The sequence below is a fragment of the Danio aesculapii genome, chromosome 15 (assembly GCF_903798145.1).
Source record: "Danio aesculapii chromosome 15, fDanAes4.1, whole genome shotgun sequence".
In the NCBI taxonomy this organism is placed as follows: Eukaryota; Metazoa; Chordata; class Actinopteri; order Cypriniformes; family Danionidae; genus Danio; species Danio aesculapii.
In genome coordinates, this window is record NC_079449.1 from 6,339,570 (window position 1) to 6,357,486 (window position 17,917).

The 17,917-nt window shown below is 37.5% G+C and overlaps 1 protein-coding gene across 1 annotated transcript in view; it reads right to left on the bottom strand.

Annotated features, from left to right (window-relative positions):
* tiam1b (TIAM Rac1 associated GEF 1b) overlaps nucleotides 1-17,917 on the bottom strand; it is a 158,499-nt gene that overhangs the window by 47,466 nt on the left and 93,116 nt on the right. Inside the window, 2 exon segments of the mRNA XM_056473933.1 lie at nucleotides 13,597-13,697; nucleotides 16,583-16,795. Of these exon segments, the coding sequence (XP_056329908.1) occupies nucleotides 13,597-13,697; nucleotides 16,583-16,795 (314 nt within the window).

The window sequence follows — 17,917 nt, forward strand, 5'->3', positions numbered from 1 at the left end:
TAGTGGAGAGAGGAAGAGGAAAAGGAAGAGGAAGTGGAAGGAATCTCCGTGCTGTTGTTATTGTTTATGATGGACTGGACTGGAGAGTTCAATCACACGAGAGATGCCTTGCAGAGAGAAATGGAGAATGTTAAATGTACAGTTTATTCTGATCTATTATTATTTAAAATTTTTAGTATTACTACTATTCATTCATTGATTCATTCATTTTCCTTTGGCTTAATCCCTTTATTTATCAGGGGTCACCACAGTGGAATGAACTGCCAACTATTCCAGCATATGTTTTACACAGCGGATGCCCTTCCAGTTGTAACCCAGTACTGTCAAACACACACACACACACCTATAGCGCATGTGTTTGGAGTAAGTAGTGCAGCATGAACTTCCCCAGTGATGCCCAAACTACGGCCTGTGGGCCAAAGTTGGCCCATGGTAACCTTTAATTTCGGGAGAGGAGGGGGAGAATGATGGGGAATGTCTTTAACAGAGATTATCATTTCTAATTCAACATAACCTTTTATTTGTTTAATTCTTGAGCTAACAATAAAAAAGTTAAAATTTAATGTTTCAATTAAATGTTGTAAAGGGCCTCATGGTCGGTAGCACGATCGCCTCACACCAAGAAGGTCGATTGTTCGAGCCTCGGCTTGGTCAGTTGGCATTTCTGTGTGGAGTTTGCAAGTTCTCCATGCGTTCGTGAGGGTTTCCTCTGGGTGCTCCGGTTTCCCCCACAGTCCAAAGACATGCGGTACAGGTGAATTGGATAGGCTATATTGTCCATAGTGTATGTGTGTGAATGAGAGTGTATGGATGTTTCCCAGTGATGGGTTGCAGCTGGAAGGCCATCCGCTGCGTAAAACATGTGCTGGATAAGTTGACGGTTCACTCCACTTTGGCGACCCCGGATTAATAAAGGGACTAAGCCGAAAAGAAAATGAATAAATGAATGAAGCACTACCTACTACCTACCTACGACAGCACTAGCTACTGCGCCACTGCTTCGCTTTGTTAAAAATCTCAATCCCAAATACAGAGGGTTTCCGGTTTACTTGACTGCTGGTAGATTTATACAAAAGCATGCTGTGAAACTACACGAAACGAAATCTACATCTTCAATGATATTTTCTGATTAAAAATAATAACTTAAACCACAAAAAAAACTAGCTGAAAACAGTTTAGTATGTTGTTAAAGGGAAATTCACCCAAAAATGAAGATTTTCCTCATCATTTACTCACACTCAAGTGGTTCTAAACCTTTACGAGTTTCTTTCCTTTGTTGTTTTTAACGTCATTAATATTAGGTTAGATTTAGATTGTGATGCCGGATGACCAAAATTCAATGTCTAGCCAGCGTCTAAGGACAACATTATTTTGATGTCCAATAATGACATGAAATTACTTTGATATTTGGTTGATTTTAGGTTGGAAAGTGACCAAAATCCAACATTCAGCCAACATTTTTCAACAATGTCATATTGACGTCAAATACTGACATTTATTCGTCAGGTATGGCAACCAAAATCCAACGTACTTCCTTTGTGGCTTTTGTAACAAATATTATTTCAAGAGTTCACACTTAGCTGATGATTGATAAGTAAAAGCGCGTTTGGCATGAAGATCCTTGAGAAGATCCTCTGCCCGGGGCTGCCTCCTGTTTTATTGGGAAAGAAGGGAGTCGGAGGTCTCAAGAGCTCCCCTGTATTAAGCAAGGAAAGAGGGGAAGGAGTCGTGGTGGATGGGGGATTCTTCAAGACGTTCATGAGTTTGGATTCATCTGATTGGTATATCATGTTATTGCTAATGCGGGACCAGCCATGGTCAATTATAAGCCCGTGAAACTTTACTTCAACACTTCCTCTACATCATGCCTCATTCGCCGATTCACAGATCAATCAAGAAGTTGTCAAAACGCACTCTACAGCCACTAGAAGTCAGTGATTTGGGTTTATAATTTAAGATAGTTAAATATTTCAGTTACAACTGAACACATCAATTCACTTCATAAAACACGCATTAACACCCTGGTGGTGTATGGATTAATTTTACGACAGGTTTATGCGCTTACTAAAAATATAAAACTAAACATTACCAACAACTAGTCAACTTGTAGTGAACAAAAATAAATTGGGGGTGAAATTGCAGGGGTTTGATCTACATTACTAATGCTTTGCTTCTTAGACTTTACACACCTGAAACTTGTCTATAGCACTTGTTCACTGCTGCTCTTATAGTTGTGTAAATTGCTTCCTTGTCCTCATTTGTAAGTCGCTTTGGATAAAAGCATCTGCTAAATGACTAAATGTAAACGTAAATATTTGTTCCTTATGCTACTGATTTGTTGAATTTTAATGCGAAGAGATAGCCGCTGGTTTTAGTACTAATAATATTGTATGTTATCTGTCTTGTGTGTGTGGTGAATGATTTAAATCAATCACGCTGCAGAAAAAAATACAGCACAAAGATTACAGCACAAAAGTTAAAAGTAACAGAGAAAATGAAAACTTTTTTCATGAATAGAAGTTGAATCATTGGTCATGAAGGCTTACTGTGCGGCTGATGAACAAACCAACTGAACAGCAGTCTGGTGATATATAATACAGTAGTGGAGCGAGTGTCTGTTTCATAAAGATTGATCATCTGAAAGGCCGCGTGGAGAGAAGGAGAGAGAAAGAGAGAGAGAGAGAGCCAGCGGGGGGAAATAAACAGAATGAATACACCAGGATTTAAAAGAGCAGAAATGGGCCGTCAGATCGTGTGTTTCAGGCTCAAAAACACATGCTGTGATGGTGGAGCTCAGAGCACGACTGCTTAACATGACCAACAGGACACACAGATGAACTGTGATATGACAATCACTTAAAGGGATAGTTCACCTCAAAATGAAAATCTCACCATTTACTCTTATGTAAGTGGTTCTGAATGTTTATGCTAAACGTTTATTCTGAAGAATGCTGGAAAAAAAGCAGCAATTGATATCAACCCTACTGAAAAAAACAGCTTAAACCAGCCTAGGCTGGTTGGCTGGTTTTAGCTGGTCGACCAGCCTGGTCTTATAGCTGGTCAGGCTGGGAGACGACCAGCTAAAACCAGCTTGACCAGCCTAGTCAGGCTGGGGGCCCAGCCTAAACCAACTATGTCCAGCTTAAACCAGGCTGGTCAGGCTGGTTTTAGCTGGATTTAGCTGGTCATTTTCCAGCCTGACCAGCTAAGACCAGGCTGGAAATAGCTGGAAACCAGCCTGGAAATGGCCAAAACCCCTCTAAAACCAGGCTGGTCAACCAGCTAAAACTAGCCAGCCAGCCTAGGCTGGTTTAAGCTGGATTTTTCAGCAGGGAAGTAGGGATAAAAATACCATTGAAGTCAGTTTTTTACAGCATTCTTCAACACATCTTCCTTTGTGTTCATAAAAAAGAAACTTAAACCGGTTTGGAACAAGTGTAGGATGACAAAATGATAGCAAGATTTTCATTTTTGGGTGAACTTTTCAGACACACCTGGCCTTCATTTTATATTAAAGTAGTTGTATTGCCACAAAAAAAAAACCCTGTCAATTTTGCTTACATTGTATTATGACTAAAATCACTGGAACAATGCACATTACATACAGATAATTAAGAATAATAAAAAAAAATGTTCAAACTAGGGATGTCCCAATCAGGATTTTTTTGCCCTCGAGTCGGAGTATCTGTCGATACCGAAAGACTGATTCTTCTATAATACATTAAAAAAAGAATAAAAAAGAGTGGAGAAACAGTTCCAGGATGTTCCTTATTTTTATTTAATTCACCTTATTTTAACATTTTACAACTCTGTCAGCAAACAGAGCACTTATGTAAGGTAGCTGAACAATTAAATAATAAATAACATAAATTCTTCACTTTAGGACTTTAGTGCAACAGTAAAAAAAATCTAATATAAAAACAAATAGCACCTCAGCTTAAAATACCCAGAAGGCAATCCCAAGTTTACACAGTTTGCTATGGCAATACTGTCGTCATTAACTTTATAATACCTCCAGACCGCAGACATACTCATGCTTTCCGCTTCAAGCTGCTTCAGTGTTCTACTTTTCCGGTATTTAACCAATAGCGTCTCTGCAACAAAGTGATGTCATGCCGTACGCATTACTGTTTCTGTGTGAAGTCAAGAAAGAGGTCTAACTTTGTGCCACCACGTAACTATACTGTGTGTGTGTGTGTGTGTGTATATATATATATATATATATATATATATATATATATATATATATATATATATATATATATATATATATATATATATATATGTATATATAGAGAAGATTTTTTCAACACATTTATAAACATAATAGTTTTAATAACTCATTTCTAATAACTGATTCATTTTATCTTTGCACTGATGACAGTAAATAATATTTGACTAGATATTTTTCAAGACACTTCTATACAGCTTAAAGTGACATTTAAAGGCTTAAACTAGGTAATTAGGTTACCTACTGTAAGCAGGTTAGGGTAATTAGGCAAGTTATTGTATAATGATGGTTTGTTCTGTAGACTATCGGAAAAAATATAGCTTAAAGGGGCTAATAATCTAGACCTTAAAATGGGTTTAAAAAAATTTAAAACTGCTTTTATTCTAGCTGAAATAAAACAAATAAGACTTTCTCCAGAAGAAAAAATATTATCAGAAATATTGTGAAAATGTCCTTGCTCTGTTAAACATCATTTAAAAAATAGTTAAAAAAGAAAAAAGAAGTCCTGATCTGGAGGTAACATCTGTTCCCGATTGAGTTTGAAACCGCGTGATCGGGCCCGATTTCCGGTCACGTGATCGGACCTGGACATTTCTATTTTATTAAGTTTATTAAGGATGCATTAAACTTACCAAAAGTGACAATAAAGACGTATATACTAAAGTAATAAAAGACTTGGTTGTTATACGTTGTTTTCAGCATTGATTAAAACGATTCAAATTGATCATTGATCATATCACCTTAGACTACATTTGTTAAAAATTCTTGCAGTCTTAAATTTTTTTTTAGAAAAATCAAATGAATATTTCTAGTTATTTCAACTTACATCAATCAAGCTAAATATTAAATTTAACTTCATTAAGTTAAACATCATTAATATTAGGTTAGATTTCAAATCAAAATTCAGTGTGTAGTCAGTGTCCAAGAACAACATTATTTTGATGTCCAATAATGACAAGAGATGATTTTGATATTTGGTTGATTTTAGGTTGGAAAGTGACCAAAATCCAACATTAAGCCTAACAATAACGTCTTAAACAAACGTCATATTGATATCAAATACTTACATTTATTCGTTGGGTATGGCAACCAAAATCCAATGTCTGATAGACGTCATAGCGGTAACGTCTATACAACATCAAGCTGTAACATCATTAGATGTTGATATTTGGTTGTTTTTAGGTTGCGTTGGAAAGTGACCAAAATCCAACGTCTGTCCAACATTGAACACTGACATCAGTCTGGCTTAACCCGATTTTCATTTCCACCTAAAATGCAACATCTCGACATTGAGGTACAACATCAATCTGACGTCATGTTGATGTCCTGAGCCTGCTGGGTGATTAACTTATTAAAATAAGGTAAAGCAACAAAAATATTTGATTTTTTTGTCATTATTTTTAATTTCAGAAGGATTATGTGAAATGATGACGAGAGTAATGATGCAGAAAATGTAGCTTTGCATTAAATAATAAAGCACAATTTTAAAATATTATCAAAGTTATTAATATTTGCTTTAATTTTTGTTGTATTTTTAATCTAATAAATGCAGCCTTTATGAACATAAAAGACTTTTTAATTAAAAAACTTTAAAACTACTAGTGTACATCAAAAATAATCATTTGCTACAGCAGAAAGTAAAAGCCATGAGAATGAAAGAGAAATATGTGCAGAAGAAACCCAGCGCTGAACTTGCTAAATCCTCTACTGAACACTTTTAGCATCAAAGGCGTCTCCTGATATAACAAATCACACACACACAGCGCGAGCCCAACTGCCTGTTAATGTGGAGATCAGCACGCAAAGAGCGACAAACCAGACGAAAAACTGCTTCTCTCACAGTAACAAATGATCCGCGAGTCCAAATCCCTTTCTAGTCCTACAGAATAATATCTCAGCAGACAGCGAAGCACTGCTAATGCACCATTATTCACACCTGAACTCGTAAAATCTAAATGTTGACAGCAGCTTCAGAAATGGACACATTACAACAAGTTTCAACAAGTAAGAGTGAATCCTGAAGGATGAGGACTGTGAAACAGACACAGCTGAAAATAGCTATGATGTCAGATGTGTGGTTCGGTAGTATATTGAGCTGTGGTGTTCATCAGGAAAAGACGAGTTCAAAACTGGAGATTTCATAATGTCAGACAATTTTTAGACTTTCTAAAATAGAAAATACAGACGGTCTAAAACTTTTTTCTTAACCTAAGAAACAGCCACAATTAAAATGCATGAATGACACTGCATGTTAAATTATCAAACCGAATGGCATTTGAAAGTAAACAGTGTTTTTCCAATGACTTTTAGCCTCACCGATGTTTTTATTCTAAATGTTTGGTTTTAAATTTGATGCTCATGTCACAATTATAATAACTGTCAGTGCATTATGAATAAAAGAGCAAGCAATTTGCATTTATTTGAAAAATAAGACATTATATAGCATATTTTTAAAAAATAAATACAGACATATCTGGAAGGATGGACGGATGGATGGATAGATGGATGGATGGTTGATATATATTTATATTAGAGAAGATAGATGCATCATAGACATATGTATATGCATGGATAGATGAGTAGATAAATAAATGGATGGATGGAGAAGTAGATGGATGAAAGACAGATGAGTATATAGATGGAGAGCTAAATGATAGATGGATTAGTAGATGAATGGATGACAGACATGGGTATGTGGATGGATAGATAAATAAATCAATGGATGAAGAAGTAGATTGATGATAGACAGATGAGTATATAGATGGAGAGCTTAATGATAGATGGATTAGTAGATGAATGGATGATAGACATGGGTAAATGGATGGATGGATGGATGGATGGATGGATGGATGGATGGATGGATGATATATGCATAGTTGAGCAGATGGATGGATGATAGACTGATGGGTATATGGATGGATATATAGATAGATAGATAAATAAGTAGATGGACAGATGGATGATAGATAAGATGGATGGAGGAATAGATGGATGATAGACAGATGGGTATATAGAGATGATTGGATTAGTAGATGAATGGATGATAGACATGGGTATGTGGATGGACAGATGGATAGATGAATAAATGGATAGATGAAGAAGTAGATGAATGATAGACAGATAAGTATATAGATGGAGAGCTAAATGATAGATGGATTAGTAGATAAATGGATGATAGACATGGGTATGTGGATGGATAGATGGACAGATAAATGGATGGATGGAGAAGCAGATGAATGATAGACAGATGAGTATATAGATGGAGAGCTAAATGATATATGTATTGGTAGATGAATGGATGATAGACATGGGTATGTGGATGGATAGATGGACAGATAAATGGATGGATGGAGAAGTAGATGGATGATAGACAGATGAGTGTATAGATGGAGAGCTAAATGATAAATGGATTAGTAGATGAATGGATGATAGACATGGGTATGTGGATGGATAGATAGATAAAAGAATAGGTGGATGGATGGATGGATGGATGGATGGATGGATGGATGGATGGATGATAGACTGATGGGTATATGGATGGATATATGGATGAAGATATGGATAGATAAATAAGTGGACGGATAGATGGATGGATGGGTAGATGGATGATAGATGGGATGGATGGACAAATAGATGGATGATAGACAGATGGGTATATAGATGGAGAGATGAATGGATTAGTAGATGAATGGATGATAGACATGGGTATGTGGATGGATAGATGGATAGATAAGTAAATGGATGGATGGATGAGCAGATGAATGATATACGGATGAGTATACAGAGGGAGAGCTAAATGATAGGTGGATTAGTAGATGAATGGATGATAGACATGGGTATGTGGATGGATACATGGATAAAGGAATAGGTGGATGAATGGATGGATGGATGGGTGGATGGATGGATGGATGGATGATATATGCATAGTTGAGCAGATGGATGGATGATAGACTGATGGGTATATGGATAGATATATGGATATATTAATAAAGGGATGAATGGATGAGAAGATTGATGGATGATAGACAGATGGGTATATAGATGGAGAGCTGAATGATGGATGGATGGATGAGTAGATGGATGGATGATAGACATGGATATTTAGATGGATAGATGGATAAATGAATATGTGGATAGATGAACGGATGGAAGAGTACATGGAAGGATGAGAGACAGATGGGTTTATGGATTGATAGATGGATGGGTATGTGGATGGATAGATATATATAAATATAGATATATAAATAAATAGATGGATGAATGGATGACAAACAGATGGGATTATGGATGGATGGATGAATGGATAATGAATAGATGGATGGATGAATGGATAATGAATAGATGGATGGATGAATGGATGGATAAATGAATAGATGGATGGATAAATAAATAAGTATATGGATGACAGACAGATAGATGGATGGATGAATGGATAATGTATAGATGGATGGATGAATGGATGGATAAAAGAATAGATGGATGGATAAATAGATAAGTATATGGATGACAGACAGATAGATGGATGAATGAATGGATAATGAATAGATGGATGGATGAATGGATGGATAAATGAATAGATGGATGGATAAATAGATAAGTATATGGATGACAGACGGATGGATGGATGGATTGTAGACAAATCAATGAATAGATGGAAGAAATATGGATTGATAGATGGACGAATTAATGAATGGGTGATATCCATATTTAAGTAGATAGATAATAATAGAAGGATGAGTAGATGGATGGATGAACTGATGGATAGATAAGGTTGTGACAGATGGATTTGTGGATTGATAGATGGATAAATGAGTAGATGGATGGATGAATGGATGGACAGATAGATGAGTACATGGATGGATGATAGATAAGTTTATGGATTGACAGATGTGTGGATGTTTGGATAGATGGACGATAGACAGATGAGATTAGGGGTTGATTGGTTGATTGGTTGATTGATTGATTGTATACTAATCAATGGATGGATGGAAAACATGTGGATTGATAGATGAATGAATGAATGAATGAATGAATGTTCTTAATGTATGTTCTTAATGTATCTTAAATAGTTGAGTAGATGGATGGATGAATAGATAGATGACTAAATAGATGAATACATGGATTGATGAATATAGATTAACGAAAGGACCTGAGAAGATACACACATTCATATCTTGGCTCAAAATAATACACATATTCAGTGCATGTACAACCCCTGTACACCATATATATATTAGTGTCCGCTAAAGCTGATTATAGATTCCTTTGCATTCCTCGTCTGCCCTCTGCAACTTTCTCCTCTTTAATAAAGGCCAGGGAGATGCTGCTATGCAAAAAGACAGACACATGTCTATGCATGCCAAACACAATCTTGCCCAGGCTCCCGGCGAGACCCAGAGTCCCGCTGTCTCTCTGCTGACCCAAAGTGCATCTCTCTGCCTGGGCCCGACAGCCAATACACACTTCAGACCAAGAACGCACTCATTCTGCACATCAGAGACACTCAAAATCTGGGCTCATAATGTGAGACATCCAGTTTTATCATGCTGGGCCACTTGCTTCCAGATCAAACGGAGTGTAAAAAAAATACATTTATATTGCACTTAATTGGTAGAGCAAGCAGATTAATTCCAAAAGTGTTTAGCAAGTCATATTTCTGCATGCATAATTGAGAGGGAAAACATCAGGATATGGAGATACTGTCATTGCTGATTGGTGCAACAGCTTGGAGCATATTCAAACTGTGTGAATGGCACTTAGCAACAAAAAAAATGTGACAACAGTGGCAAAATGTGGAAAGCTCGACAGTGAAAACAGACTAAATGATTTCTAAACTGCCGCATCCAATTATGAGAAATAGTTACTCACTTGAACAATAAGTAAAGCCAAGCTGCCTTGTTAACATATTGCTTTGTGTATTAAGGGTTTTATTCAAAGCCGCTTATTTCTGCTATGCAAATATTAAACTTAATGATGAACAATTAATCAAGTTTGAGACTAATAGAATCAATATTTAGTTCAAGGTTTATTCAGTTCTGATCAATAACATCCAGCAAGCATTTTATGTTTTTAAAGGTCAAAATAAACATCTAAACATAGATGTTTTAGCTAAAACGAGGCATCTAGAAATAGTCCAAAACTAGACAATAGTCAATCAAATACAGAGTAATGAATGACTTCCCGTGAAATAAAAATAATCTGCGTATTTGATGACTGGTCTATTTTGGGATATTCTTAGATGTCTATTAGACTTTCATTGACAGACCAAATTTAGCCTTGTTTTAGCTGTTTGTGTTTAGACGTCTGTTATATTTTTAGTGACAGACCAATTTTAGCCTTGTTTTAGCTGTTTATGTTTTGACGCCTATTAGATTTTCACAGAGACCAAATTTTGCCTTGTTTTAGCAGTTTACGTTTAGACGTATATTCGATTTTCACTGGGAGGCCAAATTTTGCCTTGTTTTAGCTGTTTGTGTTGAGAGACCTATTAGACTTTCACCGTCAGGTCAAATTTAGCCTTGTTTTAGCTGTTTGTGTTGAGACGCCTATTAGATTTTCACTGTCCGGCCAAATTTAGCCTTGCTTTAGCTGTTTGTGTTTTGACGCCTATTAAGATTTTCACTGTCTGGCCAAATTTAGCCTTGCTTTAGCTGTTTGTGTTTTGACGCCTATTAAGATTTTTACTGTCCGGCCAAATTTAGCCTTGTTTTAGCTGTTTATGTTTTGACGCCTATTAGATTTTCACTGAGAGACCAAATTTTGCCTTGTTTAAGCAGTTTACATTTAGACGTATATTAGATTTTCACTGTCCGGCCAAATTTTGCCTTGTTATAGCTGTTTATGTTTTGACGCCTATTCGATTCTCACTGGGAGGCCAAATTTAGCCTTGTTTTAGGTGTTTATGTTCAGACGTCTATTAGACTTTCACTGGGAGGCCAAATTTAGCCTTGTTTTAGCTGTTTATGTTTTGACGCCTATTTCATTTTTACTGACAGACCAAATTTAGCCTTGTTTTAGCTGTTTACGTTTAGACGTATATTAGATTTTCACTGACAGGCCAAATTTTGCCTTGTTTTAGCTGTTTGTGTTGAGACGCCTATTAGACTTTCATCGTCAGGTCAAATTTAGCCTTGTTCTAGCTGTTTGTGTTGAGATGCCTATTAGAATTTTACAGTCAGGCCAAATTTAGCCTTGTTTTAGCTGTTTGTGTTTAGGCGTCTGTTATATTTTTATTGACAGACTAAATTTAGCCTTGTTTTAGCGCTTTATGTTTAGACGTATATTAGACACCTATTTAATACAAAATTTCTTGGTGGGTAGCTATTGAACTGAATTACAAAATATGTTAAATTCAGCAATAAGCAGCTCTTTAGATATGAACAGATTCAGCTCAAGTTTAGTTTCTGCCATAAAACTACTTGAGAGATTAACATACTGGTAACACTCATGAAACCTATGAATGCGATTTCACAGTCTACACTGATGTGGAAAATTTAAAAAGTGGCCAACGCCTCTTTATTTTGATGAGCAAGGTCATTAAAATATACAGCTGGAGTAAAACATAGCTGCTCATTTAAAAACCAAATGAACATCAAGTACCATTTCACCTCATTCTCTAACACAGCCCCAGAGTCATTTAAGTAGGGCTGCATTACATTATTCCTCTCACCGATGTGAGACACACAGATGTGAGATGTTTAGGAACAGACCAAAAATATAATATCATCTGGACTAAGTAAAAAAAGACTATCTAATGTCTAGGAATTATGTCAGACAAGAAACAAATATCAGAAAATATAAATTTGGCTTCAACTATACAGTACTTTGCTTACATGAATTCTGGAAGGAGGTTTCTAAAAATAGTTCCTGTATGTAAATATGGAAGGATCGTGTGGAATCAGATTGGTTCCATCATCTCAACGCATCCATCAACACGTCCATCCAATGAAACAACTGTGACTGTATCCTGCACTGTGAACCGTGGCATCGAAAAATAATAACACGGACCCTCACAGCGTCTAAATGTGAATCTTCTGAGACCATCTTCATTTCCGCCTCCAAGATTCGGCTAATTGTGCCTCACAATAAAGCAATTAGGATGCAAAAGGAAATCAAATGACCTCTGTTTTACTGTGACACGTCTTAACACAAACTAATTATCTCCAAAAGATACACTGCAGACGGGTTATTATCACAGTCAGATATAGACGTGCGGATACATGGATGGAGAGATGGACAGAACTGATGGCTGGCTGGCTGGCTGGATAAATGAGTAGATGTACAGATGTATAGATACATCAATATGTGGATGAACGGATGGATGGATGGATGGATAGATGGATAAATGGATGGATGGACAGATGGACAGTTAGATGTATGGATGGATGGACAGTTAGATATATGGATGGATGTATAATGGATGGATGTATAATATATGGATGGATGGGTGGATGGATAGACATTTGGAGATATGGATGGATGGATGGACAGTTGGATATATGGATGGATGTATAATGGATGGATGGATAATATATGGATGGATAGGTGGATGGATAGACATTTGGAGATATGGATGGATGAACAGTTAGATATATGGATAGATGGATGGATGGATGGAGGGATGGATGGATGGATAGATAGATGGATGGACGGACAGTTAAATTTATGGATGGATGGACTGATGTATGATGAATGGATAGATGATAATGGATGAATGAATAATATATGGATGGATGGACGGATGAATGGATAATATATGGATGAATAGGTGAATGGATAAATGAATGGCTGGATGGACATTTGGAGATATGGATGAATGGATGGATGGATGAATGGATGGATGAACGGATGGATGGATGGATGGAAAGTTAGATATATAAATGATCGATGTATAATGGATGGTTGAATGTATAGACAGTTGGAGAAATGGATGGATGGATGGATGGATGGATATATAGACAGACAGGCAGACAGACAGACAGACAGACAGACAGACCGACCAACGGACGGACGGATGGATGGATGGATGAATGAATGGATGGATAGATAGATAGATAGATAGATAGACAGACAGACAAAGAGGGTCATGGTCAAATGAATGAGTGTGACACGAGCATCTACAGAGACTGTGTAAGCGTCCCTCAGTTTAAAAACAGCACAGATGACAGATGGTGCAGCGTTCCTGCAGTGTGATTCTTCTCGCTCAGAGTTCAGACTTTTGAAGGCCTGCAGTTCTAGATTTGGTGAGTGTGAACGAAACCCACGCACAGACAGGAAAAGTGTCCCATCGCTCTGGGAGAAGCGGCACAAGATCCAAGCAGATATCTTCAAATAAAAACTTTGATCAAGTAAGAAGGACTTGTTACCTTTCCGTAGTCATCAAACTCGGCGAAGAGCTCCGAGTCGTCATCTAAACTGTCTCCTGAAGTCTCAACAATCAGACCCACGCCATCGTCAAGGATCTCCTCTGTGGAAACACAATAAGTTAACTGAATCTCATGAATACATTAAAAATGAAGCATTTTAAGTGGGCTCCTACAATAAGTTTATTATTCGCTTGTTAAGTCGTGACGTATCGGTGACGTGTGGAATACTGTTTCCGGGTCCAAGCAGCTACTCATTTGAATTAAGAAAATATTCGTTTATGACCACTTTTTAGTCATATCACACATTAAAGTGAATTTTATATAAAATCATGAGGTACACAACAGTCTTTGGGCTTGCTAAATCACAAATACCAAAATTTTAACAATTTATAAAAAATGTATCACTTTCTGGCCATCTGATATTAGGCATATATATATATATATATAGTAGGGGTGTCAAAATTTATTGTTTCTTCGGTTCACCGCGATGCAGACGCGGACAATTCGGTATCGGTTCAGTAATAATCATAACCGATTATTATGTACTGATGTCATTTATCTCATATGCGCTCTGTCCGGACGGAGGCGAGCGCAGGTATTTACAACACTACAGGCGCCAACTATGAAACTATTCAGCGCTCGTTAACTCTGGTGTAATTTTAACAGGAGTGGGCGGACTCACTATAAGCAAGCGCGCGCGCATGGCGTAGCGAGTGTGGAGTGGCGTGCGTGCATGCGCGTGCGCGCGCGCGCGCGCGTGTGTGTGTGTGTGTGTGTGTGTGTGTGTGTGTGTGTGTGTGTGTGTGTGTGTGTGTGTGTGTGTGTGTGTGTGTGTGTGTGTGTGTGTGTGTGTGTGTGTGTGTGTGTGTGCGTGTTTGGTGCTGTCTATGTTTGTGTCTGTGATTGAATGAGAGACAGTGTGGTGCTGTGTGTCCATGCGTGTGTGTGTGTTTATACAGACAGCTTGTTAGCCACCCCCCAAAATACAATACTGTGTATGGAAAGCATCGTCAATGCACCGTGATGCACCGAAATATCGAATTGAACCGAATCGATGGCATGATAATCGTAACCGAACCAAACCGTGAGACCAGTATAGGTTCACAATAGAAACATTTGTGATTGGCCAGAATGGGCATCGATGCTGTCGCTTCATTCTGTGTTAACACGGACACGAGAGTAGGCTATATTAACAGTGAAACTAGAATACTGTAACTATTAGAATTACCATACTGCTCATTCTGACCGTTCTCATATAAGACGTCATATTGTCACGCCATATTTACATTCAAAACTTCTATTGAGATATAAGCTTTGTATGTCTGTCATCATATTTGATGACACCATTACCCTAAAAATAGCAGCTTTTTTGGTAATACAGCCTATAAATATGTAGTTAAGAGACTAGAACACGCAAAGGTCTGGGTCTCGCTTTCATTTTCACTTTTAAACAGGAGCTATTTCCCGGCACAGAATATGCTGTTTTGAAAGATATATCTATCAGAAAGTTACGTTTATGTTAGCAGGACGTTGCTAGGCAAAAAAAATGCATGCATATTTAAAGTCACAGCGAAAAGTAATAGACATGCGTGCAGTCATGTTGACCAATATGGTAATTAAAGGTAGAAATGCTCGGTTCTTTACTGTTTTGTCATTTAAAAAATAACAATGTAAGAAAGAAATACACAGATATTTAGGAAACGTCAGGGTGTTATAGATATGCTAGTTTTATTTCAAAGAGTTATTAAATTACAAATATTAAAAACTCTCTGTGTATCAATCCACTCGAACCTTGCAGATGAGCGATTAATCCGCTGATGCGTCAGCTAATTGACGATGTTTTTAAATGCACCCTTGAAACCTTGAAACGCTGTCAGTGATGTCAGCAGACACAAGCAGCCAATAGTGTTGCGCGTTTTCTGACAGCTCCTCCCACAAAATTTCATTGGCTGTGGTTTGGTAGCTGGACTGAGCTGTTGGGGAACTAGTTGTTGTCAGATCATGTAGAGTGTGACCCCCTCTTGTGGATTATTTACGTAGTGTGAACACCACAGCGATTAAAAGACACAAAATCAAGTCATGTAGTGTGAACGGCACAGCGATCTGCCGATGTTTAAAATCCTGTAGTGTAAACAAGGCTTAAACATCCCCATATCATAATTGGCTTCATCAATCTGTCTTCTCTCCACCAATCAGCTGGTGTGTGGTCTAGTGCAATATTGCGTCATTCAGGTAGATGAGGAGATTCCCCCAAAAAAATGTCCATAAAAGCTATATAAATGTAAGGAAGCATTATTATTACTATTATAATTGGATGAGTAAGTCTCTAATGCCCCTATAGTGTGTGTGTGAAGTTTCAACTCAAAATACAACACAAGTAATGTTTTATAACTCTTAGAAACTGACCCTTTCAGGCTTTGATCCTAATTGTGTCATTTTGGTGACTGTCGCTTTAAATTTAAATGAGATTGTGCTCTTTTCAAAAGAGGGCGGAGCTAAAATGCCTATGTGTCAGCATAGTGGCAGATTCAAAATCAAGATTGATGTCCTATGCTAATGAGGGTGAGATTGTCACTATTGGGTGGGGCTTTCCCCCTCTGAGGACACGTACAAAAGGGATAATGTCAAAGTGTTTCAAGTGTGATTATAAAAAATTAAATTAATACATTTTTACCATTAGAAGCTGCTTATATGCACACACTGTTGCCACACTACTGAGTTTAAACCCCTTACAAAAGTGATTTTTGTATAATAGCTCTTCTTTAAGTGTGAAATGACATCTTACTGTAGACAGTTTTCTAAAACACTTCACTGATTGTTTACAGTTAAGTGACATTCATTCCTATAATTGAAAGCATTATGTGCCATAGAACAAAGATGGATAAATCATGAATAAAAGCGATTATTGTTTGGTTGTGCAGGTGTTATTTAAACACAACTGAAACACATGACTGAATTGCGTCATCAGACTCTGATCTCTCCTCACCTTGGTTCTGAGAGAAGATGTCCGTGTAGAGATTGTCCACGGCGTCGGAGCGTCTGGGTGGCAGAAAGCAGAGCTGCCGGCGCTCCACGGGGGGCAGTGTGTTGACGGTGAGCGACAGAGAGACCTGAGCGAACGCCACCTTCATGTCAGCGAAGGTCAGAGTCCGCGAGTCCTTCCCGTTCAGCTGGAGAATCTCATCTCCTGCATTCAGGCCTGCAATCAGTTCAATGTGGTAATGCAGCATGAATAATTACAGCAGCGGGATATTGCAATCATAGATTTTCCTCTTCTGATATATGCAAAACGGATGGAGTTGTTAAATGTGCTGTGAGCTTGCATGCGGATAATAAAACTAGGACTCGCTAAGTTTCACAGAGAAAAAAAAAAGTGCTCTATTTGATTTCGTAAGACATGATTATGGATGTTCTGTGCAAATTGTACAAAAAGAGATTCTGTTTTTTTCTCCATGTGAATTCATATTATATATATATATATATACACACACACATACAAACAAAAAATATATTTATTTATAATAAAAATGCAATCCTCTATGACTAGGGTTATCGTTGAATAAGATAAATTTAATAATTAAAACTACAATTATAATTAAATAAAAATTTAGTAAATTATATAATTTAAATTATGTGATTTTAATTTATTAATTAAACTTACACTCACCGGCCACTTTATTAGGTACACTTGTCCAACTGCTCGTTAATGCAAATTTTCAATCAGCCAATCACATGGCAGCAACTTAATACATTTAGGCATGTAGACATGGTCAAGACGATCTGCTGCAGTTCATACCGAGCATCAGAATGGGAAAGGAAGGTAATTTAAGGGCGGACTCACACTATGTACAGTTGCCTCAAACCGAGCCGAAGCACGCTTGACCCCCTCCCATCTCCCCCAACGGCCCGCACTAATATTGCATTTGCATTGATTGGCAACGAACTGAAATTAAATAAATATTAAATATATTTTAGTTTCATTCATTCATTTACTTTTTGGCTTAGTCCCTTTATTAATCTGGGGTCGCCACAGCAGAATGAACCGCCAACTTATCCAGCACATGTTTTACGTAGCGGATGCCCTTCCAGCTGCAACCCATCCCAGGGAAACATCTATACACACTCAATCCCACACATAATTTAGTCTACCCAATTCACCTATACCACATGTTTTTGGACTGTGGGGGAAACCGGAGCACCTGGAGGAAACCCACACGAACGCAGGGAGAACATGCAAACTCCATACAGAAAGACCAACTGACCCAGCCGAGGCTCGAACCAGCGACTTTCTTGCTTTGAGGCGAACTTGCTACCCCCTGTG